Source organism: Eubalaena glacialis, chromosome 2, assembly GCF_028564815.1.
Source record: "Eubalaena glacialis isolate mEubGla1 chromosome 2, mEubGla1.1.hap2.+ XY, whole genome shotgun sequence".
NCBI lineage: Eukaryota > Metazoa > Chordata > Mammalia > Artiodactyla > Balaenidae > Eubalaena > Eubalaena glacialis.
The window spans coordinates 18,189,892-18,215,766 of NC_083717.1; the positions used below are offsets into that span (position 1 = coordinate 18,189,892).

At 39.1% G+C, this 25,875-nt stretch overlaps 1 protein-coding gene across 13 annotated transcripts in view; it reads right to left on the reverse strand.

Moving 5' to 3' along the window:
• PARD3 (par-3 family cell polarity regulator) overlaps nt 1-25,875 on the reverse strand; it is a 628,388-nt gene that overhangs the window by 211,938 nt on the left and 390,575 nt on the right. For 5 of the 13 annotated variants that reach the window (XM_061179004.1, XM_061178983.1, XM_061178954.1 and 2 more), the window contains 5 exons: nt 24,153-24,312; nt 17,582-17,771; nt 12,802-12,953; nt 11,690-11,734; nt 5,419-5,646 (listed from right to left, as the gene is read on the reverse strand). In XM_061179004.1, coding sequence (XP_061034987.1) covers nt 5,419-5,646; nt 11,690-11,734; nt 12,802-12,953; nt 17,582-17,771; nt 24,153-24,312 — 775 coding nt within the window. The remainder of the gene's footprint in view (nt 1-5,418; nt 5,647-11,689; nt 11,735-12,801; nt 12,954-17,581; nt 17,772-24,152; nt 24,313-25,875) is intronic. The other 8 variants (XM_061178999.1, XM_061178969.1, XM_061178948.1 and 5 more) reach the window with 5 other exon arrangements.

Below are 25,875 nucleotides of genomic sequence, written 5' to 3' on the forward strand. Positions count from 1 at the left end.
AATCAGAAGGCATGCATTCTATGATTTTGTTCCTAAGTACGATCTTGGTCATCTATTTACATACTTTTTCCTTATCTAAAAAATTCTTAAAATGAGGATTCTATAATTCAAACACTTCAGATGTGACTTTTCATCATACTTTTAGCTTAACTTACTTTTCACCTAGAAAAAGGAATGTAAGGAATAGGTAGCTTCGGCTACTTCACATGATTACACCTCTACTGCATTCAGAAATTTCCTAAAATTAATCAAAGCTCCTTTTCTTAAACTGCAAGTGACACTTAAGTATATAAATTGGCATAAGAGGATAAGACAGGTTATTCTTATTCCCAGCCCTTCAGAACAAATTTTTTTATAGATCAACACCCAATTATTCATTAAGATAGATTAATCAAATGGGAAATCTTTTACAAAGTACTTCGACTTTGAAACCCCTATACTGAATTCTTCCACTACAGATTAACAGTAATCTAATGGGGTTTCTTAAGATAACAACCTAGTTTGCATTTTTTTTGCTCAAAATGTAATGACAAAAGGTGGCTAGAAATGTGGAAGATGCTGAGAGTAGAAAATCTGAGATATTCATGCAATATGCTATTTGAAGCTAATAAAATAAACAAAAATTCTCCTGGAAGCTTTCAGATTAGCTGATTTACTAACATAAATTCAGTTTCTTCAAATCTCATACTGCTAACCTAAGTTATGTATATTTTAGAGCAGTGCTTTTTTTCTGATCTCCTGTTAAGAGTACTATAAGAAAGTAGGCAAGCTACTCAAAAGCAATCTGTCTCTATGTTTTCAAGGCATACAGTTCTCACATTTAAAATTGTAAACTGGATAGATCTTAAAATTGAGAAGTACGATTAATAGGATAGTCTTTGGTTTTGTTGCGTTTCACCTCCTTGACCCCGACAAAAAGCTGTTACTGAATTGATAGTAAGGCTGACAATTTGGCAACTTTTAATAGAGAAAAAAAATGGGACTCTATATTTTCAAAAATAAAACAAAGCAATGTTATATAGCATCCATGTTCTTGGTTTCAACAGAAACTGATTTATTATGGGGGATGTAGGAGCTGCTTGCTGGGAGCCAGGCGGGGAGTGTGATTTGCATAGAAGAGGGAGCAGATTGTAGATGCCCTGACCTGTCAAACACAGGTAGGGCCTCAGAGATAATGGGTCCCAGAATACAAAGCTCCATCTTGATCCAGACAGACACACACAACATGGAGAGGCCAGATGGATTAAATGAGAGACAAAAACGCTGGCTTCTGCCATCTCCACAGGAAGCACGTAAGTGTTACAGAAGATGACAGATACCAGATACCACATGGATCCCGCCCCAGTCTCTTGGCCCCCATTGTTGTGTGCATGCCACAATTTCGATGCTGCTGAGAAGAGGCAAGCCTGTTCCGAGCCATGAAAGAGAGTCACCGGGGAGGACCTCGACCCGACTGACAAGAGCGATCAACGAGGCCTCCGCCTAAGCGACTTTCCTGTAAAGTGGGAAAGGGCTGCACGGGACAGAAACAGGCAGCTGGGTGGTACAGGTAATGCCGCCACCATGTTTCTAGGGTGCACGGACTGCATCCTCACAGGACAGCCATCTAACAAAGACTGTCTGCCCAGACAGGGTCCTCTTACAGAGCACCGCTCAACAGTGACTCGGCATCTTTAATTTAACGGCGGCCATAACTGAGTCCCCTGAGTCCCACCTCTGTACAAGAAAGGCCCTGTACAAGGTCCTTTCTTGTACGGAGTGTCCCACAGAGCACGAGGACGGCAGGGCCTAGACATGTGGCCGGGGACAGCTCCCATATGGCAAGGATGCCGGGCGAGGCTGCACAGGTGAGGGACGCACAGGCAAGGATGCCGGGCGAGTCTGCACAGGTGAGGGACACACAGGCAAGGATGCCGGGCGAGGCTGCACAGGTGAGGGACGCACAGGCAAGGATGCCGGGCGAGGCTGCACAGGTGAGGGACGCACAGGCAAGGATGCCGGGCGAGGCTGCACAGGTGAGGGACGCACAGGCAAGGATGCCGGGCGAGGCTGCACAGGTGAGGGACGCACAGGCAAGGATGCCGGGTGAGGCTGCACAGGTGAGGGACGCACAGGCAAGGATGCCGGGCGAGGCTGCACAAGCAGAAACACAAATGCAGACAGTGGAAGAGAGCGTGTGGATCACGCCATGAGAATCCACAGCCTGACTCGCAAAAGGATGGTGTTTAGGGAACTAGAGGAGGAGCTAGCCAAGCGGGGCTTCCTTCTCACACCTGTACCTAGTCATACATAAAGGTGACAGTCTCATGACCACCAGCAGTAACACCAGCCTGGAGAGAGTTTTTTTTTTTTTTTAAAGAAAAACGAACGGTTTGCTGAGGCACTGGAGGTCTCAGACGTGCAGGTCCAGTGTGGGACACAAGCAGGAGGAGTGAAATGTCACTGCTGCCCCGAGTGCCACAGCCCGAAGCTCGCTGTGTCTGGGTGTGCGTCTCTCCCAAACAGTGGGGCCAGTCAAGCAGGAGTCCATTTACTGATGTGACAAATAGTCACTGACTCCAATGCTTTGCCGAGCTCTGAGCCTGGTTACGCAGGAATAAGACACGGTGGTGTCTTTCTTCGTGGACTTTACAGACAATGAGAGAAGCAGGCAGGCAGGACTGAGGTCAGTAAGTGAAGGGGGAAACAGAGTCATGGAAACTTAAAACTGGAAAGAACCTCAGAAAAGGAACCATCTAAACCGGAGCTTTTCAAACTTTTTCTGGAAAACTGCGAACTTCCTTTTTTTTAAACTTAAAATTGACAAAGAACCACAATGTATGAAAAGTGATTTTAAAAACCCAGGACTGGGAATTCCCTGGTGGTCCAGTGGTGAGGACTTGGCGCTTTCACTGCAGGGGGTTCGGGTTCGATCCCTGGGTAAGATCCCACGAGCCACGCGGCCCCCCCAAAAAAATTTAAATAAATCAATAAATAACACACGACTGTTGAGGCGACAGCGGGGTGTGGGGGAGCTGGTGACTTTGACAGAGCCCACCCACTCGGGCGCCCATGTGCTTCCCGACTCCCCGAGACCACCGAGGCTCCCCTCTTCACTGGCCGCCACCGCACACAATCTGAGCATCGATGACCTGGGCGTCCAAAGCTTCGGTTTTACAAGTGAGGGAATTAAAGCTCAAGGATGTTAAGCAACTTGACCTAAATCCCAAATGGGTGAGAAGAATGTGGATGGGATGTAAGTGATCTGGACCCCAGGCTCACATCACCCTACTCATACAGTTTTGACAACCCGCACTGCAAACATTTGAAATGTAGAAGAGTTGCCTTTCTCTGGCCATATCCAAAGTTCACCAGACTGGTCTGGAAAAATACATCATAAAGTCAGGACTTTGGGAAAACCCAGCACTTTGTGGTCGCAGGTGCACGTTGTCACAGTGTCTCTCTCAGCTCTCGCCCAGAACTTTCCCTGCCCTTCACAAATCGTAGTTTGTCTATTTACTTAGTTTTGTCTTGATGATAGTTGAATACAAAAGTTTTCATATAAAATACTTAAATCTGTTCTTTCCAATTAAAAAAGGAAACTAAGTTTATATAGGGACAAATTTAGATGTTCACACCAGTGGGAAGCTCTGGAGGCTACAGAATTAAGAACATGCCTGGTACTGATAGCTATTCCATCCCCTGTTGCACATTTGAAATAAGTGATACATGTGAGAAAATTGCATTTATGAGGGAATTTAAATAACATTTTAACCAGAACAAGAAAAAAGCTCAGAAGCATAAACTGTGCTTACAAAAACAAATATGGAGGTGCCAAGGCACTGTATCTCTTATTAAATATGCACCCAGGACAGAGGCAAGATCTCTAAGTGATATAGGGTCCCCACCCTAGAAAGGCAGAGCAAGTAATACTGGTAAGGCTGGCAAGGAACCACTGATACGCCAGGAAAAACCCAAGAGGGTTGAAAGCTCATATGACTCAGGATCTTGGAGACCAGGATTGGCAGCAAAAATAGGAAATATGTTCTTCATCTGGGAACAATGAGCTGCATATATTTGAAATCACTGGCTGGATGGAGTGAACAACTGTCCAGATTTAGACTAAGAAATCTGGGGGGAGAAAGCAGTGATCCTCTCCTAAGCTTTGCTTTGTATGTTACATTATGGCAGAAATATTCATCTCCCGAAACACATTATATCTGATAGGCAAAGATTATATAATTTTGCTTTAAATCTCCTCAGAATGTGATTTTCATTTAAAACTCTCCTTCCCCAGCACAGTCTTCCTTAGGTACGTGTGATCAAAGTGGTTCACCCAAAAGTTAAATTGTAATTGTTTACAATCCACCTAAATGATCTCTGCTTTAACCTTGGGCAGTGGTGTCTCCAGCTTTTCTTCTCTTTGTTTTCCCCCCTCTAGCTTTTCTTACAATGGTTAGATGGGTAGAGTCACTTTGAAGTTAGAAAACTAAAATGTGATTTAGTAGATACAAACAATATAAGTTAATCAACAATTTTTCTATTAGGACTCTAGTCCTTTCTCTTCTAAGTAAATACACTGCTGAGTTTCTTCCTTACGTTTAAATTGAATGGCTATTTTTATACCATAAATATTTAACTACAGTGACAACTCCCTGAAGCATACATTTGTACGTATTTATAAATGTTACTTTTTTCTCAATATACTATGGAAAACACATTGTTCATTCATGGTAACCTTTGACTTTCAATAATCTTGGCTTAAAATATTTAGCAATTTGGAAATACACATACACAAATATGTCTTGCTAGCTCAGTTCAAGGAAAGCAAGAGTAATTCATAAAAACAAAACAAAAATATGTTATCAAAATCACAGATGATTACATGTACTCACTTAAGATATATTAAAGACATACTATACAGCAGTAGTTTTCAAATATTTTGGTCTCAGGATACCTTTATACTCCTAAAATTTATTAAGGACTCAAAATTTTATGTGGCTTATGTCTATCAATATTTACTAAACTAAAACTGAGAAAGTTTAAAAATACAAATTACTTTATAAAAAAATAATAGATTTCATGTTAACAGAAAATATGGTTTTTACAAAAAAAACTGTATTTTCCAAAAACAATTATCGAGAACAATGGCAAATCTCTTTAATATCTAGCTGAAAAGATTCTTCTATCTTCTCTGCATTCAGTCTCTTGCAATATCACATGACATGTTGCCTCTAGAAAACCCAACTGTACACTTGTGAGAGAATAAGAGTAAAAAAGGTAAATAACATCTTCTTCTTATTATGAAAATAATTTAGATCTCCTAGATCCCTTTGAAGGGATGCTGGGAACTCCTACGGTTCCCTGGAGCACACTTTAAGAACTGCTGCTCTATAGAGATGCCTGGCATGGCTACTCTTTCAGACATTGTAAACTTACATGTCTCCATGCCTTCATCGTCGTCATCTGCCGCAGGTTTATCATAGGACTTGTCAATGGCAGCTCTGAAGCTTTCATTGCATCCCCTTCCTCGGATTATCCGTGGCCGCGGGCGATGGAAAGGAATGTCCCCATTCAAAGTCACCTCAGCGACTGCTGTCTGCAGACTCTCTAAAGAGCTTGACTTCTTCAGACCCAAGGAAGGCCCCACATCTCTGCTGGGAGAACCTTGGAGGTTTGCAAAACCAAATCTTAGTTAGAATGAGTGGAGAAAATTACATGTCTGAATATCTACAAATTGTGGAAAATATCAGGCACATAAACAAATTATTTGCTCAACGTCAACTTCTGGAATGTGGGTGGCAGTAACTAATTTTAACTTTTCCCAAATGTATATTAAAGTAGGTCTCTTTTCTCTATTCTCATTAGGAAACACTCTGAGTTATTAATTTCCATTTTTAGTTTAACAGATGAAATCTTTGCCAAATCATTTGCTCCAAGTTATGTCAATAATATAAAAGAGGCAGAATAACCCAGGAGCTCATTTGAAAAGCAGAATGATGAGAAGGCTAAGGGAAGCAACCAAGAGTAAGCTTCAAAATGTAGCTGAAATCATTGTTTGGCAGTTTAAAGTTATTTGCAATGGAGGTGAAACTTTCACCTCAATGAGTTTCATCAAGCCTTTTCCTCATCATGGTGCAGGTTCGGACAACTCAGCAAGTAAGAAAAGCACAAGAGACCACATGTCACCAATAGAAACAGGGCACCCTGGCACCAGGTAGAAACCTAATTCTGGAAAATGGTAGTTCTCTTGGAAAAGCAACACAAGATGTGAATAGAAACAAACTATATAAGGGCGAGAGAGAGAGAGAGAGAGAGAGAAGTAAGGGAGAAAGGACTCAAGAGCTGGATGTGAGTACTTAAGATCTCCAGGCCTGCAAAGAGAAACAGGTGATGAACAGAAGGAACAAGATATCACAATTACCAAGAAAATTTCAGTAGGATGGCAGGGGAGAATTCAGAGGATTAAAAATGTGGCTCTGGGGACTTCCCTGGTCGTCCAGTGGTTAAGACTCCGCGCTCCCAATGCAGGGGGCCTGGGTTCAATCCCTGGTCGGGGAACTAAGATCCCACATGCCGCAACTAAAAAAAGATCCTGCATGCCTCAACGAAGATCCCTGTGCCGCAACTAAGACCTGGTGCAGCCAAATAAATATTAAAAAAAAAAAAAATGTGGCTCTGTGACTTGAGGATCTAGGGCAGGAAGCCCCGAGATGGTAACCAAGCTTTAGAAGGCAATCAAAATGGATTTCTTTAACCAGGTAAGACAACCTCATCCATCATTGCCTGACCTGGCCCTCGGAGGTAGATGAATTTAGCCTCTAGATGGCTGAAATGCCAGCAACCACCAGCTGGGCAATCCAGGTTATAGAACTAGTTCTTCACTTATACTGTTAAAAAGACAGGTGCAAAAAAAAAAAATGGGAGGGTAGGAGAGGCTGGATAGTTTCTCTCCACGTGGGGCCATCAGCCCATATGTGAATCAATAATTAAGGAGTAGCCTTGATATGTTATCACTTAGAAGACAAATAGTTCTGACATGGGCTTTCCATTGCTCAGAGTATAAAACAGAATAAAAATTAAATTGGGAGAGTCAAAACAAGAATTATCTTTTTAAGATTCATTTACATGACACCTTTCACATAATTTTCACAATGGGGTAGCAGTCTTAAGTTAGAATAAGTATGTTAAAATGTAACATAGGCAGAAAGGCAGACAGATGACTCTAACGAAGAAAAAATATTCTATAAATCATTGTACTTGGGAGAAAAATATGATTTATTTAACTTTTTCCATGCAGGTTTGTATATATTTGATTATTTATTTTATGACAAAAATTCACAAGAAATATTTCTTTCTAGGATGATCAATCTTACTTTTTCTCTTGATAGCCCTATAATTTTTGACAAGTTCATGTTTTAAATACCCATAAAAGTCATGTCACAGGAAGGAAAATGAATTTTGTTCCAAAGAATGAAAGAAAAAGTAAGAAATCAAGGAATCAAAGAGAATGGGAAAAGATGATTCCTGGGTAGGGACATTTACGTTCACATTTTCTAGAATTAGCACTAGGATGATCTTTTTCTGAATAAATCATGCCTAACAATTTTCATAACTTACTAGTTTCATTTAGGTCCTATAAACATTTATAAGGCAAATATTCAGTACCTTCTTGGCTTCATAAAGGACATGTACATATGTTTATGTATATATGTATGTATGCATGTGTGTATCTGTATGTATCTATGTATATATTTCCAATGAAGATTTGATGCTTCCAGTAAAGATTATCATAAAAACATAATTTATGGGCTTCCCTGGTGGCTCAGTGGTTAAGAATCTGCCTGCCAATGCAGGGGACACGGGTTCGATCCCTGGTCTGGGAAGATCCCACATGCCGCGGAGTAACTAAGCCCATGTGCCACAGCTCTTGAGCCTGTGCTCTAGAGCCTGCGAGCCACAGGTACTGAGCCCACATGCCACAACTACTGAAGCCCGAGCGCCTAGAGCCCGTGCTCCGCAACAAGAGAAGCCACTGCAATGAGAAGCCTGTGCACCACAACGAAGAGCAGCCCCCACTCGCCGCAACTAGAGAAAGCCCACATGCAGCAACAAAGATCCAACACAGCCAAAAAAAACAAACAAAAAAAAACAAAATTTATGTATGAAAAGTTAGCTGAGATTTGACTTAAGATACTCAGAGCACTCAAAGCTTTAATAATTTCAGAAATGGCATGAGTATTTATTCAAATAAATGTATATATATTACATGTATATAAATATTGATATATGTATAGATAAATGTATATACGTATTTATTAAGAAACAAAACACAAGCAAATCAGGGATCAAAAAAATGACGGAATTGTAACTAAATAAGCAATAGATATTTTGTAAGCATAACTGGGAGCTTACCTATCTACTCTTTTCTCTAAATTCTTAACACTGTAGTATAACATTTTGGCAAGATGTTGATAATTATATATGGTGGGTATTGGGTATATGGTAGGTAATAAACTACAGTCTTTATATATGGTTGAAAATTTTCATAACATCTATAATTTGTGCATCTATAACAGGGATCAGCAAACTATGGGCCAAATCTGGAAAATCTGACTGGAACACAGCCATGTCCATTCATTTGCATATCCTCCATGGCTTGCCTTCACACTACATCAGAATTAAGTAATTGCTCCAGAGACTGTTTGGTCTACAAGATCTACCATATTTACTCCCTGGCTCTTTACAGAAAGAGCTTGCTGACTCTTGATCTATAACATTTTAGATAGATCAACTAAATGTTAACATTTATAACATCTATAATGGATTTCATTCATGCAAGCGGTATGTTTGTCAAAGAAACTTTAACAGAGATTCTGTTAAGTAATAAATTAATAAGATTCCTAAATGAGGATCACTGAGATTCCTAACATCATAAACTTATCATTTAGCAGGAATAAAAACTGAAAATATCTCTCACTATATAAAGTAGGGGCAAAAGAGCAGTTTTATTTACACACAAAAAAATCAATGTCTCTAAATTTTAAATAATTTTTAAATTATTGTAAGTGTAAAATAATAATTTTTAAATTATTTTAAATTTAAAATAATAATTTAAAAATAGTATTTTGAAGTTCCTTATATAAATCTTTTGGGTCATTAGGATACTTTGCTTATTTTTTATATTCAAGGATTAAACTATTAGAAACACAATTCTCCTATTCCTGTTCCCTCTTTACTTGCAGAAAGTAAATTTACCCCCCAAATATCATAGAAGATTCCTAAATCCAGGAATAAAGGGGGAAATCATAATCATACTATTTTCCTTAGGTCTATTTTTCTACTCTTACCTACTAATACCTCTCTCACCAAAAAAAAGGAGAGGATGTCTTTTGCAAGGGCAAAGGGAAATGGAATTCAATTTTCATTATGAAAGGCTTACAGCTAGACAGACGATCTACACTAAAATGCCACTGTGACTCTACCAAAAACCTTTGGACTAAACTGTAAAATCATGATAATCTTAGCAATTCAAGTGAAGTGAAGAAAGAAAAATAACTGAAAATCTGTTCACTGTCTAATACTGGAGGATGGGAAGGATTCAGTGTAGATATTTTATTCATTGTAGATTTAAAAGCAATAGACCAGAACTTTGATGTCTATGTAATAATTTTTTGCCCCAAGTTTTTCCAATTTAATTCGGTAGGATAGATCACACATAGTATTTTATAAATGCTTTTTATCTAGGATCTAACTAACATTCTAAGACACTATGAAAGCAGATGATTCAATTAGATGATAAAAATCTGCCTTCTCACCATGAAAGTTATTTAATGTTTTCAGTTGAAATCTGGATATTATTATTATTTTTTAATCATAATAAATTGTTCTTTTCTTGTTAGTGAGTTGGTTAAATTAACTATTTTCCTTACTTTACCTAATTGGCATATTATATAAAGTCATGTTCTTTGATCTGAGCAGCTCAATTTGTTTTTTATAAACATTAACTTGAACAGGGGTTACTTCTTGAAAAGTACTGAATACCGTTAACTCCAAAAACGAATTACTAATTTACATATGTAAACTATCAAATAATGTTTTTCTTTAGCCCTGCTTCAGAATTCCAATGAATGTTATGTTTGATAAAAGAAATAACTACTTAATAAGGGCTGAGGCTATTGTTAATTGCCCTGTACTACAGTTAATCCAATGATTTATTGGATGTAGTTTTTACAATCTATCTTTACAGAATGTGAAAACCAACCATGTCCACAATTATCTTTACATATGTATGTGGGATACACATTTTTCAAGAAGCCTAAAACTAATTACTACTGCAGGTTAAAAAGGTGAATTGAAGCTAATTAGTGCTAAGTGGTGTAGCTACATCATACTGGATCTAGAATAATTAAAACTCTATTCCAAACTTATAATAATAAATCAAAACGCTCAATTGTACAAAGCACATGATTTTAATTACACATAAAGACTTTCCTCTGATTATTGTCATAAAATAACATATAAAGTAAAATCTACCATCATGTAAAACCCAGTTCAAAATAATCCATTGTTTCTACGGAATGATTTAGGTAGCATCTTAGAAGCAAGCCCTAAATAGTTAAAAATAAAAACAAAAACAAAAACAAAAACAAGGGCTTCCCTGGTGGCTCAGTGGTTAAGAATCCGCCTGCCAATGCAGGGGACACGGGTTCAAGCCCTGGTCCAGGAAGATCCCACATGCCGCGGAGCAACTAAGCCCGTGTGCCACAACTACTGAGCCTGCGCTCTAGAGCCCACGAGCCACAACTACTGAGCCTGCGAGCCACAACTACTGAAGCCTGGGCTCTAGAGCCCGTGAGCCACAACTACTGAGCCTGCGAGCCACAACTACTGAAGCCCACGCGCCACAACTACTGAGCCTGCGCTCTAGAACCCGCGAGCCACAACTACTGAAGCCCATGTGCCTAGAGCCTGTGCTCCTCAACGAGAGAAGCCACCACAATGAGAAGCCCGCACACTGCAACGAAGAGTATCCCCCTCTCGCCGCAACTAAGAAAGCCCGCACGCAGCAATGAAAACCCAATGCAGCCAAAAGAAATTAATTAAAACAAAAAACAAAAACAAAACAAAACCTTCAAGCAGGTTCACAAAGATAAGGATGCAATATATAGTCTAATTCAATGTTAGGTAACTACAAACTAATGCTTGCATCAGAAAAAGATCTAAGCTTTTCTGAGTGACTAATGAGAGCAATACTAGACACTGTCCTTCAGTGAAAATATTTATATTTGTGCCATTATCCGTCAAACCAAAATCACCACTTTGAGAATCATTTTTTGGATGTTAACCTAAGCATCAGATAGATGACTTCAAAACAAAGAATCCACCCTAAGAGATCACGTTTTCAGGATTTTGACTTTTTTTTTAAATTGTGACAAAACATTCCTACACAAATATAATTAAGAAGATCTAGGTTGTTTTAGCATTTCTGAAGCACTAAATTATATTTCCATTTAGTATGTACTACAGTGATAAATTTCTTCTCACAGAAAATTTTCCTTTTCTTGTACAGTTTGATTTCCTACTATGAAAACATCCGTGCCAGCCTGGAATATTTATGTTTACGTGCTATGTGATTGGCAGCTCTATAATTACGATAAGCTCCTTGGACCACAGTTTCTATGGCAACAGTCTAAGTGTCCATTCTTACCTGCTTTCTGGTCATCCACTGTATTGAGTTTAGTCTCGTCAGCTACTGTTAAAAGGTAAATGTATAATGGTTAGCCCAGTTAGTCCCACAGCCCAACATGCTTCAACCATTCCCAGATCTTTTCAGTTAGGTGATAATTCTTAGGTAATATTTCATGCAAAATATATGAAATATCAAGCAAACATTCATAATCAAAAAAAAAGGGGAAAAAAGCAGTGTCTCCATGCAATGCCAGTCATCTCATTTCACAGACACGTGTGTTATTGATATGTTAGCATATCATAATTAGCCAGGCAAGGAATAGCCCGATTTTTCTTTTATGCATGGGATAAATGAATGCTTTTAGTCTCGAAGTACAAACAGCCACCAGAGAACAGCGTAAATACGTTATAGTTGATTAACAAAGGTTTTTCTAATCATTCAATCGGTGTATGGATATAATTAATTAATTAATTTGTTTGTTTGTTTGTTTTGGTTTTTGGTGGATTTGGATTTAAAAAGAGACACTACCTGATTGGTGTTTGATTGAACAACTAGGATTATTTTCCTCCTCTCATTTGCTTCCAAATACTTTCTACAATAAATATGCTCTCAAATTATGACTCCAGTTAAAGGCCTTAATTATCAACACATAAGAGTTCCTATCAAATAAACCTTAAAGGACAGCAATGGAAGGAAAATATCATGAAGTAATCAAACTCTAGACATGGATTGAGATAATGATTTCTCTCCAAAACTGCTTCTTCTGGTTCGAGCACCCCCACAACCAACCAAATCATATTCCAATGAAATTGGTTTTCAGCAGCCAAAGTGTTAAAACATTTCATTTTTTTCAAATAAAGCTACATGAACAGAGCATGATATGCACATGTGTTTGTTTCTTTTCTCATCAGAAAACATATATTAACATATTGCACATGATGTAAACATGCCACTTAGGAGAAGTATGGTTATCTCAAACTTGGAGAAAAACTAATTTTTGCCAAATTGCCTCATTTCGCATTTATTTTCTCTATTGCTCACAGTAAACAGACATGTGTTTGGGACCATCGATTTTCATCTGAAAGCATCTAAACCGTATTTAGATAAAGATTCATGGAGATTGTACTCACTACCTAAATCCATGCTTTTTGATTTTCGCGTTTTAACGAAATCCAATTGACTGGCATCTGAAAATTGCTTTGTGCGTTTTTCTGACATACTCTGACGTCCAAATCCCTCTCGTTGAAAAGCAAGAACTGGATCGACGTCTGGACTCAAAGAGCTGGTGTGAAGAGAAAGAGAAACATAAAAACATTTACTGAAAATAAGAGACATGACATTCAGGAAAGTTCATCTACACCTGTGTGTATGAATGTGTGTATATGGATATTCCTCAGAAATATTTAAACTAAATAGCACAAACATAGTCCATCAAAAAAACTGTGGTTGTGTAGGAGGTGACGGGAAAATACGACGTTAATTTACATTTAGAGCAATTCCTTCTCCATGTGAGAAAGACTGAATCTTTGAGGAAAACTTTCATATATTAATACAAATACTGGCAGCAAATTAGTGACTATATGAATTGCAACTGAATAGAAGTTTTGAAAAAGGTATGTTCTGCAGACTTGTGGTTGACAAGGGGGAGGGGAATGGGGGAGGGATGGATTGGGAGTTTGGGATTAGCAGATGCAAACTATTATATACAAAATGGATAAACAACAAGGTCCTACTGTATCGCACAGGGAACTCTATTCAATACCCTGTGATAAACCATAATGGAAACGAATATGAAAAAGAATGTATATATGTATAACTGAATCACTTTGCTGTACAGCAGAAATTAACACAACACTGTAAATCAACTACACTTCAGTAAAATAAATTTTTTTTAAAAAAGCATATGTTCTGGTCATCTTATATATCCTTTATCTTGTGTTTCAGGAAAAAAAAAACAAACCACCTTTATGGCATGTAGTTTTATGAGGATGTAGCTTCTCTGCAACTTAATCAACTGAGAAGAAATCAACTCAACAAATCACGATTAGAACCTGTTCTGATGAAGGTGTGGTGCCGGGTACCAAAGTCAAAGTAATAAATAAGAAAAGATCTCTATTCCCTAAGAAAAATACCAAACCAGAAGCACACAGAAGACGCTGTGGATGCGTGGATGGGAGAGTGAATGGTATTCCAGGGAGTCAGGAAAAGCATGACTAAGTCTGGATGGCATTTGATTTGTGTGACACCAACACAGTGGCTCCAGCAGAGACAATGAAGCACAGGGCAGATCAGTGGTAACGGGATACAGTATCAAGTGTTTTCACGATGGAAGTGGCAGGGGAATCGGTCCTATTTGTAAAGTCCCACGAACACTTTCAGAAGCACCACCAGGTGTTGTGAGCCCAGCCCCACAATGAAGTGGTTTTTCTCTATGCTGAGCACACTGAGTAAATAGAGAGCTCTCCTATATCAGTGTGGCGCCACCTTGCCTATGTGGTCAGGTAGGAGAACATCCCTCCACAGCTCACTGGACACACTAGAACGTGGCGGCCTCTCCACTACGTCAGCTTCCACTATACAAGCCCTCCTGATGCTTCTGCTGGAAACCAGCTTCTCTAACCATGTATTGGTCCTATGGGAATGACCATGCATACTGATAAAAGGGTAGTGATCTGGTTTGGATATACATCAGAAGTTTAGCTGCAATTCACTGTGCATGAAATGACAGATGGCATTAGGGACGGGCTAAACCAAAAACTGCGACAAGGAAGACATCAAGGCAGTGCTTCGCCATCAGGTGATGTGGCCTGAATGCTTTGAGCCCCTGTGTCTTCACTGGCTCCATGAAGAAAAGAGTGGCCTCAACCACTGGCCGGGCCACTGAGAGAATTCAAGGACACAAGGGGAAAGCCCTCAGTAAACTGCAAACCACCATGCAAAATAAGTTATTATTAGCCAACAAAGACTTGCTATCTCAAATTTTCAAAGTTATGAAAATTATGATAACGGAAACAGGGTATTTAAAAACCAACCACCAACCAAAACCTCAAAAAGGAAATGAACGATCCTTCTCCAACTTTTCCACCAAGTACAGAGCAGGGCCCGGGGAGGAGGCAAGGTAGGTGCCTGGGACTCAGAATTCAACGGAGCTCTGATCTCAGGGTCCTGTGAGTTCAGGGGCCACACCTGAGAGTGAGAAGCTCCTTACGTTTGCTCCCCTGGGCACCTAGCTTGCTCACCCTTGTTCTGGCCCAGGGACTGGGAGCTCAGCCCAAAGCAAAAACGATTTTTTTATGTAAAACACTGTGTTATAGCCTAATCAATGTTATTTTGTTTGCATCCTACACTAAATCTTTTCATTTTTAATATATCATATTTCATCTGTAAAGCCCGGAATAAATTTGGCGTTCCAGGAAGAAGCAGGGTCATGTTCACCTTGAAGCTTTAGGTGCCCCTTCTCATACTACTCTGCTTAGACCCTATGTATGTATGTATATACATATGTGTGCATAGCTCCAGCATATATTATGTATACAAGTATAGACTGCTTTTACATATTTCTTAAATATATATGTGTGTGTATATTATGCTTATATAGTAGTATCCACATACGACTATGCTTACCGTACTATGCTTATAATTTCCAGGGCACATACACCCCGATTCGAAAACACAGTCCTAGAAGTGAAAAATTAAAACCCATATGGTGAGAACTAGGACCCAATTTTGCAACAATAAACACTAAATATTATATTTGAACTAAGAGTAATTCTTTTTGTTTGTTTGTTTATTTTGGCCGTGCCATGCGGCATACGGGATCTTAGTTCCCCGGCCAGGGATCGAACCCGCGCCCCCTGCAGTGGAAGCTCGGAGTCTTAACCACAGGACCGCCAGGGAAGTCCAAAAGTAATTCTTTTAGATACTGAAAGTTGATCTCTCCGACCATCCTGCACACGCTCATCAACCCTTTTCTGTATCGTGTGAATTACACTAAAACCTGAATTCCAAATAGGCATCAAATGTGTGAACAGAGTGAATCTGCAATACATTTTTAATAAAAATTATTGGTTAAAGGTTTTTCAAAGAAGTACAAATTGTTGTTGCTGAAAGCCACATATTGGCGTATTTTTTAAACTAATTTTATATCCTCTGAAATTATGTTGTCACTAAGATTAGAATTTGCTGTTTTACCTTCTTCACCTTAAAAACGTTGTTATGTTCCCTAAATCAATTCATGGATTGAAAACAAGTATATTCTATCAGTTAAGAAATGCAAAGTTTAGCCATTTGACATATTCAGCCTTCCACAATCGTGCAGCGAAGTGTACACATACACAACTGAAAATGGCAAATGAGTTTTTGAGTGAATAAGCATCTTAAAATAACTAAATATTCTTAAACCATAACATAATTAATTCTTCCCTATCAATATACCCATTAAACTAATTTCAGACACAAGAAACAACACGCTAGCATACTTAGCAAGTTAGTCTGCAGGACTGACAGCTGACTCTTTAAAGAATGTAACCATACCCTGACCCCCCCCAAAGTTATTAAAATTCCAGTTATTAATCCTGCCTTATTGCCCTCTTGTTTTCATAACATTTTCATCAAGGATTAGGGAGATATTGTCAGGCTGGAAAAGCTTACATTTTCTGCTGTGATTCAGAACAGCTGCCATTCTTGTTTGGATAACCCTTCATTCATATTCTTTTCCAGCCCCTGCACATTCCCCACAGCAAAATCATACAAGTCCTCACTGTTTTATGAATCCCCTTAGGGAAATTAATGCCACACTCCAGCCCTGCTCGTTGTTTATTGACTTTCACCAATAAAGCATTTCTTAAGGCCCCAAACATCTATTCCTACGGCTGCCTTCAAAATTCCTCATCACGGTGGAGACTCAAAAGGTTTTTGTCCCTTCGATGAATACTGCAAATATCTAATCCTTACTTTCTCTGTCATTGCTTTCACTTTCAGAAAGAGATATAAACTGCAGCGGTAAATGCTACAGCATCTGATTCAAGTAGGTTTTTACTCTGTATGGTAGTTCCCCCTCTACGTTGAACCAAAAGACTCGTTCAAAGATGAGCTGTTATCACGCGGGCTTGAGTGTAGCTCAATGCCACAACACTGAAATATCATTTTGCTGATGGATTCTTGAAAGGGCAATAAGAAGATTCTGGTATAATGCTTCACATGGTTGCGTTCATTATCACTACAGCCTTCCAAGGTCATCCCTAGGAGGGACTTTCCTTTCGCTTATTGATGTATATAATTACTAGGCACGCAAATGAAGACACACATCCACATTTATTTGCCACACATTGGCTCAATAATATCAAATGCTTTCTTCTATTTTGAGAGATACAGGAGAAAAAATAGCATTAGACTGCCCCTGAAGTCATAATGTTAGAAGTAAGTACAAAGACTAGTAGAGTTATAGCACTCTAAAAAGAAAATCTGAAAAAGCCTCTTCCCACTCCCAGAACATAACAACTATTAATTTGGCCAAAGTCATCTAATTGTTACAAACTCTCAGTCACCAAAGGGATTTGCTTAGAATTTATTTACGGAATAGAAAAACAATTCGTCGAATTAACACAGATCTAAAATAAAAGTTTCACTTGTGAAACTTAACAAATGAGTAGGGTTTGGGGGTTAGTGGTAGTTTTCTTGTTTGGCGAAACTCTTAACGATAGCCCTGCAAAGGCTAACACAGTTGGGCAGGTTTATGAGGTTGGGGGGAATCTTTTGTTTGAGGAGTGACAACTACGAGTATTAAATCATTATTATTAAATCAGAACACCGCTATAAAAGACATTGATTCACTGCGCTCGGTGACAGACCATTTAACCCTAAAATCAAGTGTGATTGCAATTAACCGATGTTTCCCAACAGTGCTCTTACCACTCTGCTGACTCACTGATGCCGGCCTTGGCCCACGCGCCAGTGTCCGTCGTCACAAATCCTACATCATCGTGGGAGCTGGAAGATGACTGGTCAGAGAGATGTGGGGGGAGCACCGGCAGCCTGTCATCCTCGATAATGACAGTGTCGTCTTGGGGCATATTCACCGTGGGGGACAGCTGGTATTTACCTGCCCAGTGGAAAAAAACAAAGAGAAATTCTAGACATCCATCTAAGGGTTATGTATATGAATGTTAATACTTTGCTACATTAGAAAAAGTCTAAATTTCCAAAATCTGCTCGACCTGGTGGGACAAAATAGAATTAAGTAAACTTATTTTTCATAAATGAATGTCAAATGGAGACCTCCGGTCTATTCCTTCCTCTGACACGACAGCTATGGCGCTCTGGGTGTGGTATTCAATGTCTCTGGTATTAAGTTTCCTAAGGCCAGAGATGATCTCCAGAATGACTTCTAATGTGAAAATGCCACGTAGATTCGAAGTTGTTATAGTCCTTTGAAAAATTTTATCAGGAAATTTGGAGGGAAGCCCTGCAGACTTACATCAATCATTCACTCATTCACTAGCTGGGCACCTACCACCTGGCAGGTTTGTAAGGAAGACTTAATCTCTGCCTCTCAATGGCTCACACCTCAGAGAAGGAGATACATAAAGTGGTAATTGATTGGTGCTCTGAGTGATGTGCCAGAAGTGCCCTGGCATTCACTAGTGCTGGTAATCGCCTGGGTAGCTGAAGGAAGAGGATGAGGGGAGTCTTAAAAAAAAGTCAACATCCAAGATGGGTTTTGAATGATTAATACGGTCTCTTCTACTAGAAGAAATGACAACATTGATTTTAGACATCAGCAACATCATTAAATGCATGATGGAGAAAAGTGCACAGTGCACTCAGGTGACACTTCAAAGATGAGTGCATGCAGAACCGGGGCCCTGGGGGGAGATGGCAGGAGTGATATTAAAGAGAAAAGATTAGGATCTCACTGCCCCGAGGTTTTTCAGGCCAAGACAGGGGAGCTTGTAAATTTTGATTTATTCAATTAGGATATAGTGTTCTCGGTAAGAAAAGACCCAGAACTGTCCGCATTGATCAGTTTCTTTCAGGAAAATCTGCTCAGGTTCCGGGATCGGCATGATAGGCGTTTATCTTTTCTGGGATAAAATTATAATTCAGGGGCCTGAATCCTTAAAGATAAAGCTGGGGTCCAAATGTTGCCATCTTCCTCCCCAAAACACCTATAGTTCTTCTGGCTTCCTCCTCAAATCTTGTGCCATATTTCCTCTGAGCAAGAACTCATGGGCGAAGCTTCGGTTCACATGGATATCTTGTGAAAGGCTGTCCTCAGAGAAACATGCATCACGGTGTGGTGTCCTACTGGCCCGTCTCTCCCAACAGAGCAAGGAGAACGGACAGTTTCCCTGTCACCTTACAGGAGGATGGAAACACTGTCATTTCAAGTCCAATGTCCACAGCTGTTAAGTCAGCTCTCCTGGTTCCTATGCAAATAAAAAGGATTGCTGCACTTTCCCAATCTTACCACCGTTTCAAACAGGGTGCCCTTGTCCTTTACAAGCAATTGCTTTTAAAAATAGCACAATAGCAATGTGAAGACAGTTCATGAACATTTTAACATCTGTCTTAAGATCTAATTTTCAAACATTCACAAGAATGTGTAAACGATAATTTTCGTTTTAACACCATTTTGGAAACTGGGTGATAGCATATATAGACTTGAAGGATTTTTAAAAATATATATTATTCTAGACATTTCAACAAAGGAGCAAACAATAAGTTGATCTTTTCAGGACAACCCACAAAAACAAACTTGCTAGAAATTTCAAATGCAATCATTACTTAGCACCAACTATTCTATTACAGAAATAATATATGTTCACTGAAACCTCTACTCAGCAAATTATCATGAAAAATACTCTATTTTGATTTGAAGTGCATCCATTTTGACAAACTGTGAAAACTAGCAACTGTTTATAAATGCTCATGATAAAAATGTAAATCAAATTTAATACTTCATTGCTTCCCTTTCCTGAATTCAAATCACTCCTTTATGCCTACTTGAGTTTTAGGATATTAGTACAGAAAGACAGAAATCTGTTCAATAAAATATCATTCATAAATAAGATCGGACATTCCAGCACTATTACCTAAAGAAACGTTTCCTTCTCAAAACATACTTTTTTCCCCAAAAAGTATATAGAATGACAAATCCAAGTTATCCCTGGTAGCTCACCACTGACAAGGCACATGTCACAGCATTAAATGCCATGTCCTCACACAGGCAAAATTTATTGGAAGAAACTATACTGGTGTAATATAGCACATTCATTTCTAAACACAAGAACAAAAACGTTTATGCAATATATTCTGAGAGACAGTCTAGCAAGTAGTATGGAACACAGAATGGTTCTTCATGTGACAGTCTTTTTTTATGTTGTTTTGAGTAGAAATATTGTTCCTTAGGTGATCTAAAAATTTATACCTAAATAAATGGCAGGAAATGTCCCTATTAACAGTAAGACAAGGATTCAGCTTTTTTTCTTTCCCCTGTGATTCTGGAGGCTAATATTTCAAAAGACTTGAGAATATATGTTTTCCATCAATTTTCCACTTCTTAACATACTTGCGACGAACAGTGTTTTGGGATGTGGCTCCAAGAATATATTGGGGGTAATGAACTAAGCTATCAAACTACATATTCTACCAAACTCCCCTTTGAATAACTCTCAATTATGTTTGCAGGTACTTGGCATATCCTAAATGTGAACCCTTCGAAGAGTGACTTCAGAAGCCTTTGATCCGGTTTTTGATGAATAAACTTTCCTTTCCTCAACTAGTTAACCAACAAACTAAGATTTAGACTGTAGCCGAGTGAAACAATGAGATGCAGAATGACTGTTTACTAAACATTTATTCATTGGTACATTTACATAGAAGGCAACACTACGTGAAATGAGAAACCTTTTGCCAGAGATGTGACTCACAATAAAAACAACCTTAATGTTCCATTTTTCTACGTTGACTTTCTAACAAGATCAAAGTATTCTGAACAGAATTATGTTTTAAACTCACCACAATGTATCAATATAAAAACTACTGAGATTACATTAAAAAATGGAGACCACAGATTTCAGTTGTGCTTTAAACGGAAAAATTCTTCAGATAAAAAAGTTGGAAAACATTTAAGGTTCCATGCTCCCAAATGTCAGCTTGTGATATGTCCTACGAAGTGAACACGCTGGTGAAATTAGCTACACCTATTACCTCTATGGTTTTTAGTAGTACTAGTTAAGACAGTCCAGCAATTTGTAAAATATTTTTAAGGCTTTTAAAAGGAAGAAATCCTATGTAGCCTTGCTACAGATTTCTTTTTGATAAATGTCCAAAATTACTCCTTGAAAATCCATGATAGTGGAAAGCCAGCCAATACAGATGACATTTGGAGAACTCTTGCCTTTGGCTGCGACTCTGGCTGACCCCACCAAAAGCTAAGGAGATCGATCAGGTTCCAGTAACGTGGGACTCGTGACTCAGAAAAATATGCATTGTAATTTTGGTTCAGAAACAGAGAAGTCTGGGGCTTCAGACCTGTCACTTAATTTCTTTGGGCCAGAATTCCCCTGAACAGACGTTTAGTAGGTTGGAGTACACGATTTGTAAGGTTGTTTCAAAGATAACTTCTTTGATTTTTAAATCACAGTGGTTGCCAGAATGGAAGATTCTGTTAGACTGTCTAAAGCCAGTTGCTTGAAAATGTGGATACTTAAAAATGGATGTCAATAAAGGATGAATGTCACTAACACTTATTGTGTGATCCCAGTATTCCCCAGAGACGGCTATTTTTAGAAAGAGGAAATAGCCAAGAACAAAATAAAACAAAAATCGTCATGGGATCTTGGGACTTAGTTCTTTTATCTGTTAAGTGGGAAAGTGTAGCTGATGACATCTGACATGCTTCCAACTCTAAAATCTCTTCCTTTTTTGGTCTATTTTTTGGAAGCTTCTCTCCTGGGTTAGGTTCCCATAGAAATGAGTCAGAAAGCCTCAAAGCTCCTTTTGGGTCTAGAGTCCCACAGGAGGAATATTCTATGTGAAAATTCACCCTGTCCACATAAAATTAATCACTTCTTAATGTAGTCAGCTGGAATTTCAATACAAAGTTCTATCTGAATCATAGCAGATCATGAAGCAGATACCACCACCTCCACTGGTGTCTACACAGGAGATATCCTAAAGGTATAGAAGACAACCGCTAACCAAACAAGATCTGAAAATTTTCCATGCACCCAGATACTGTGCCCAGCGCCCAGCAGTAAATACTGTTGCTACTGGTTTAGGTTAACTGAAAGTCAATGCTTTAATTTCTTATATTTGGTACCTGGCTTTGGTATCTTGTTGCAAGGTACTATCTTTGCAAGATTTCTAACTTTAAGTGGAAAGTGATGTTACGAACACTGCCTGTTTCTTAGGGCCAATGATGCTGAAATAGGGACTGACAAAGACTGAGGAATTCTCGAATTTGTAAAACTCAAGATAAATCAAATTAAGCATATACATTTCTCAGAGTAAAACTATATGGGATCCCTAGTTTCCCATACAACATGTAAAAAACTATCTTAAGAAAATATCCAAATCATTCAACATCAATTTGTCCTACCAACGAAGAGTAAGGAGTCTGTCACTGCCCCCCACCCCAGCCCAAAAGGCCACGCACAGTACATCACAAAGCACAGAGCTGGAAGATTACTGCCCCAGCAGAAGCATCTGGAATTTTAAAGTCCATTACATCTCTAGCAGAGGGAAGGGAAAACAATGCCAACTCTAATGCAAACTTAAGAGGACTAACGAGGCCACAGCTAATAAAATCAGAGCAATAGACTGAAGAAAAAGAAGGAATCCTCAACCCATATATACAACATTTCCAAAGGTCACTAGGTGAATTGGGGGGTTTTTGTTTTTTAGTTTTAGTTTTTCGCCTTCCTCTGAAGCATCAGGGATTGGAGTCAGGACGCAGGTTACAGGAACTGGTGGACCAATGGTCTGATTCAGTATGGCAAGTCCTATGTTCCTATAATAAAGGGGAAATTACAGCGAATCACTTTGTATGCACACAGATCCAGGGAACACACACACTCTCTCGCTCAAGGGGTCTTGAATTTTCATCAATAAAAAAGTATTTAACGAAGATAAAGTGTCACAGCAAAACCAGGAAAGTAGGGAAGACCCCACCGCAGTGAGGAGAGTGATCATGAATAAGCAAAGGTTAATCTGACAAACTATGTGCACTGCCTGTCACCTGACAGGTGTGTAATATCTTCAGCGTCCTTCCCCGACTTGCACTATGCAAGCAGGCCAAAAGAAAACTGTTGGCAAAATTAAACCAGAGAGCTGGCACGCCTTCATTCTATACGTAACAAACTAAGAAATGAGGAATTTAGCAATTTTTCCAAACAAGAAAGCTAGAAGGATTAGAGGAAGAACAACAGAAAATTCTACCAGTCATGTTCACATATTTTTCCTATCATGCCCGGTAGAAAGTTCTTTGACGGCAGACTGATTCTCACTCGTCTTTGTATCTACAGCAAAAGTATATACACAATGTCTTGCCAACAGCAGGCTTTCCATAAATATCCACTGATGAAGGAAGCAAATTCCTGTTCCAGTGAAGCTTCCTAATGGAGACGTGAATTGTATTAAATCTCCATTAAATGTGCTCAAAATGGAGTTAAATTTAGGTTGTACTTCGCATTAGAGGCTTGCAAAACACACCAGCAGTAAGTGTTTTATGTCACGTGCTATTTTAATCAAAACAGCTTCTTATGTGTTAAATTTGACAACTCTCGCAAGCTAATCCCAAGATGAGCAACTCAGTAAATCAAACCACTCTGGTGGCAAAGCAAGTCTTTATTAACTGGATCTGTTAGCAGAGAGCTGAACGGCTGCAGAGCAAGTGCTAATCACCTCATTCCCCACTGGGGGCCACGCAGACAGTATGGTGCTGAATGCAAACAAAGGATGTGAAAAACTAGTTTCAGGATTTTCAAATGAAGGCTTTGAAAAAGTCAAGATGCAATTAAAAAAGGGTAACACCTTATTAAGTACAAACCACAAAATGTGAATATTTCACATACATGCATATACATATTTTTCCCCTCCCTCCAAACAGTGCTATTGTAAACATGTAACTTTTGAATCCTTCCTGCCATAAGCCACTAAATTTTGATTTAAAAACAAAAACAAAAACACAGCTTCACTTATCGTCTCAAACATGCTAAGAATATCTTGATCACTGGAAAACACTTCTGTGTGATCCCCTTCTTTCTTCTCTTTCCCACATGTTAGAGGATCCAAAACTCACTTAACAAAATCAATGTATTGACTTCCTCTCTTCACATTAACACTTCCTGAATGATTATAATGAACCTGCCCCTCTTCCCCTTGAAAACATGGGCCTCCTTTACATTAATATTACATTCATAACCTCTCCGTGAACCAGTAAAAGCACAAAAACAAGATGTGATCAACAGGGTTTTACCTGACTCACCCATTATCCTGCTGAGCGCAGCATTTCTTGTGGGTGATTCATCAAGCCCCTCAAGCCCGCTGTAGAGGGAGTGGGAAATCCTTCGTTCTCTATCATCCAACACCGTTTCAACGGGCAGCTCAGGTCCAGAGGGGCTCCCAGGTGACTTCAGCTGCAGAGAGCGGGGGTGGGGGGCGAGGTAAAGTCAGAACTGGAGGCCCATGAGCAGCATGGGGGAATTAGACCAACTTGCCCAGGGTCTGCATCAAACTGGGTACCAAATGAACTAGAACTTTTCACCCTGTACCAAAATAATTTGTGATGACAGCTTTGCCTAATGACCAACTTTCTGTGCCACTTTACACTGTGCCTCCCATGAAGTTCTGTCAGATTTCAACCACTGGAGGAAAAATATGTATATTAAAGGCTTTTTTTCCAAACTCACCTTGTTGCTTATTTTTTTTCAGCTTGACAGTTAGTATCTGTTGAAGTCAATTTGAGTTATGGTTTAATTCAGAATTCTTTATGAGATGTTGCCCTGCGCTAGACATGCTTTATCATTATCAGAATGGAAGCTGGAATTCAAGTCTACTTTTTACACTTAGAGTGCATAAATACACCTAACAGCACACCTTGGTGTGTGTGGGGGGAGAATGACCACCCACTCTCTAAGACCTAAAGACCACTTGTCAGTTCGGGTGTCTTTAACAATACACTGAGCCTCGGTTTCTTCTGCTGAAATTAGAAACAATCATCCTATTCTCTCATTGTGATCTTAAGTATGAGACAGTAACTGAGAGAAAATAAACTACACAGGATATTGACAATACAGAAGTAAAAACCGAGTATTCTAATAAGGCAGGCAAAGGTAGCTATTTTGCAAATATATAGAATCTGCTAGATAAGCAAAGAATATAGGTGGATTCCTATCACCAAGAATTAAAATAGTATGGGGCGTTCTTTAAGACAGCTGTGCCTTATAAAGTCATATACTTCATAAAAATAATATGAGTGAGAACTCTATGCTAGTAAAGCCATGAAACAAGGAGGAACAAAGCACACAAATCCTCCCAGTGTGGGCTCTGAGGTTAACCCCACCAACTAAAATCTTATGATGCTTTGGAGCTGGCCGGCAGCCAGAGACAGGGAAGGCTGGGGGGTGGGGTGGAGGGGCCGGCGTGGAGGCAGGGGGCACAGCACAGCAAAGTGGAGAGAGGACTGCACATTCCAAACAGAGGAAACCACAACTGTGGTTCACCTGAACAAATTATTATTTCCGTTAGAAGCTATCATCTGTTTAATATAAATGAGATATTTAATGAAGTTCCGAATTGTAGACTTATCTCGCCCAGTTTGATAAGCACTGGGGAGATTTAATGCATTGAAGGGTCAACACAATTACAATTGGAGGCACGTCAAACTGCGGGAGAATAATAAACTTGCAGTGCTAGTGAATTAGACTCAATAAGGTTTAAATTGTGAAATGAGGATTTGTGTTATTCGGTTTTTTTTTGTTGTTTTTTTTTAAATTGCAGATTACAACTGCCAGCTTTACTGAAAAGTAAATTAAATATTCCAGGTCTTGGATGTAAAAAAATACAAGAACATTTTCTGAAAGAACATTATTCCTAAATTCCAAGGTACTTTGGAGAAGTAAAAACAAACACAACAAATACCCAATACCTTTAAAAACAGGCATGTGTGAATTTTTTTAATGAGCACATACATTAGAGAC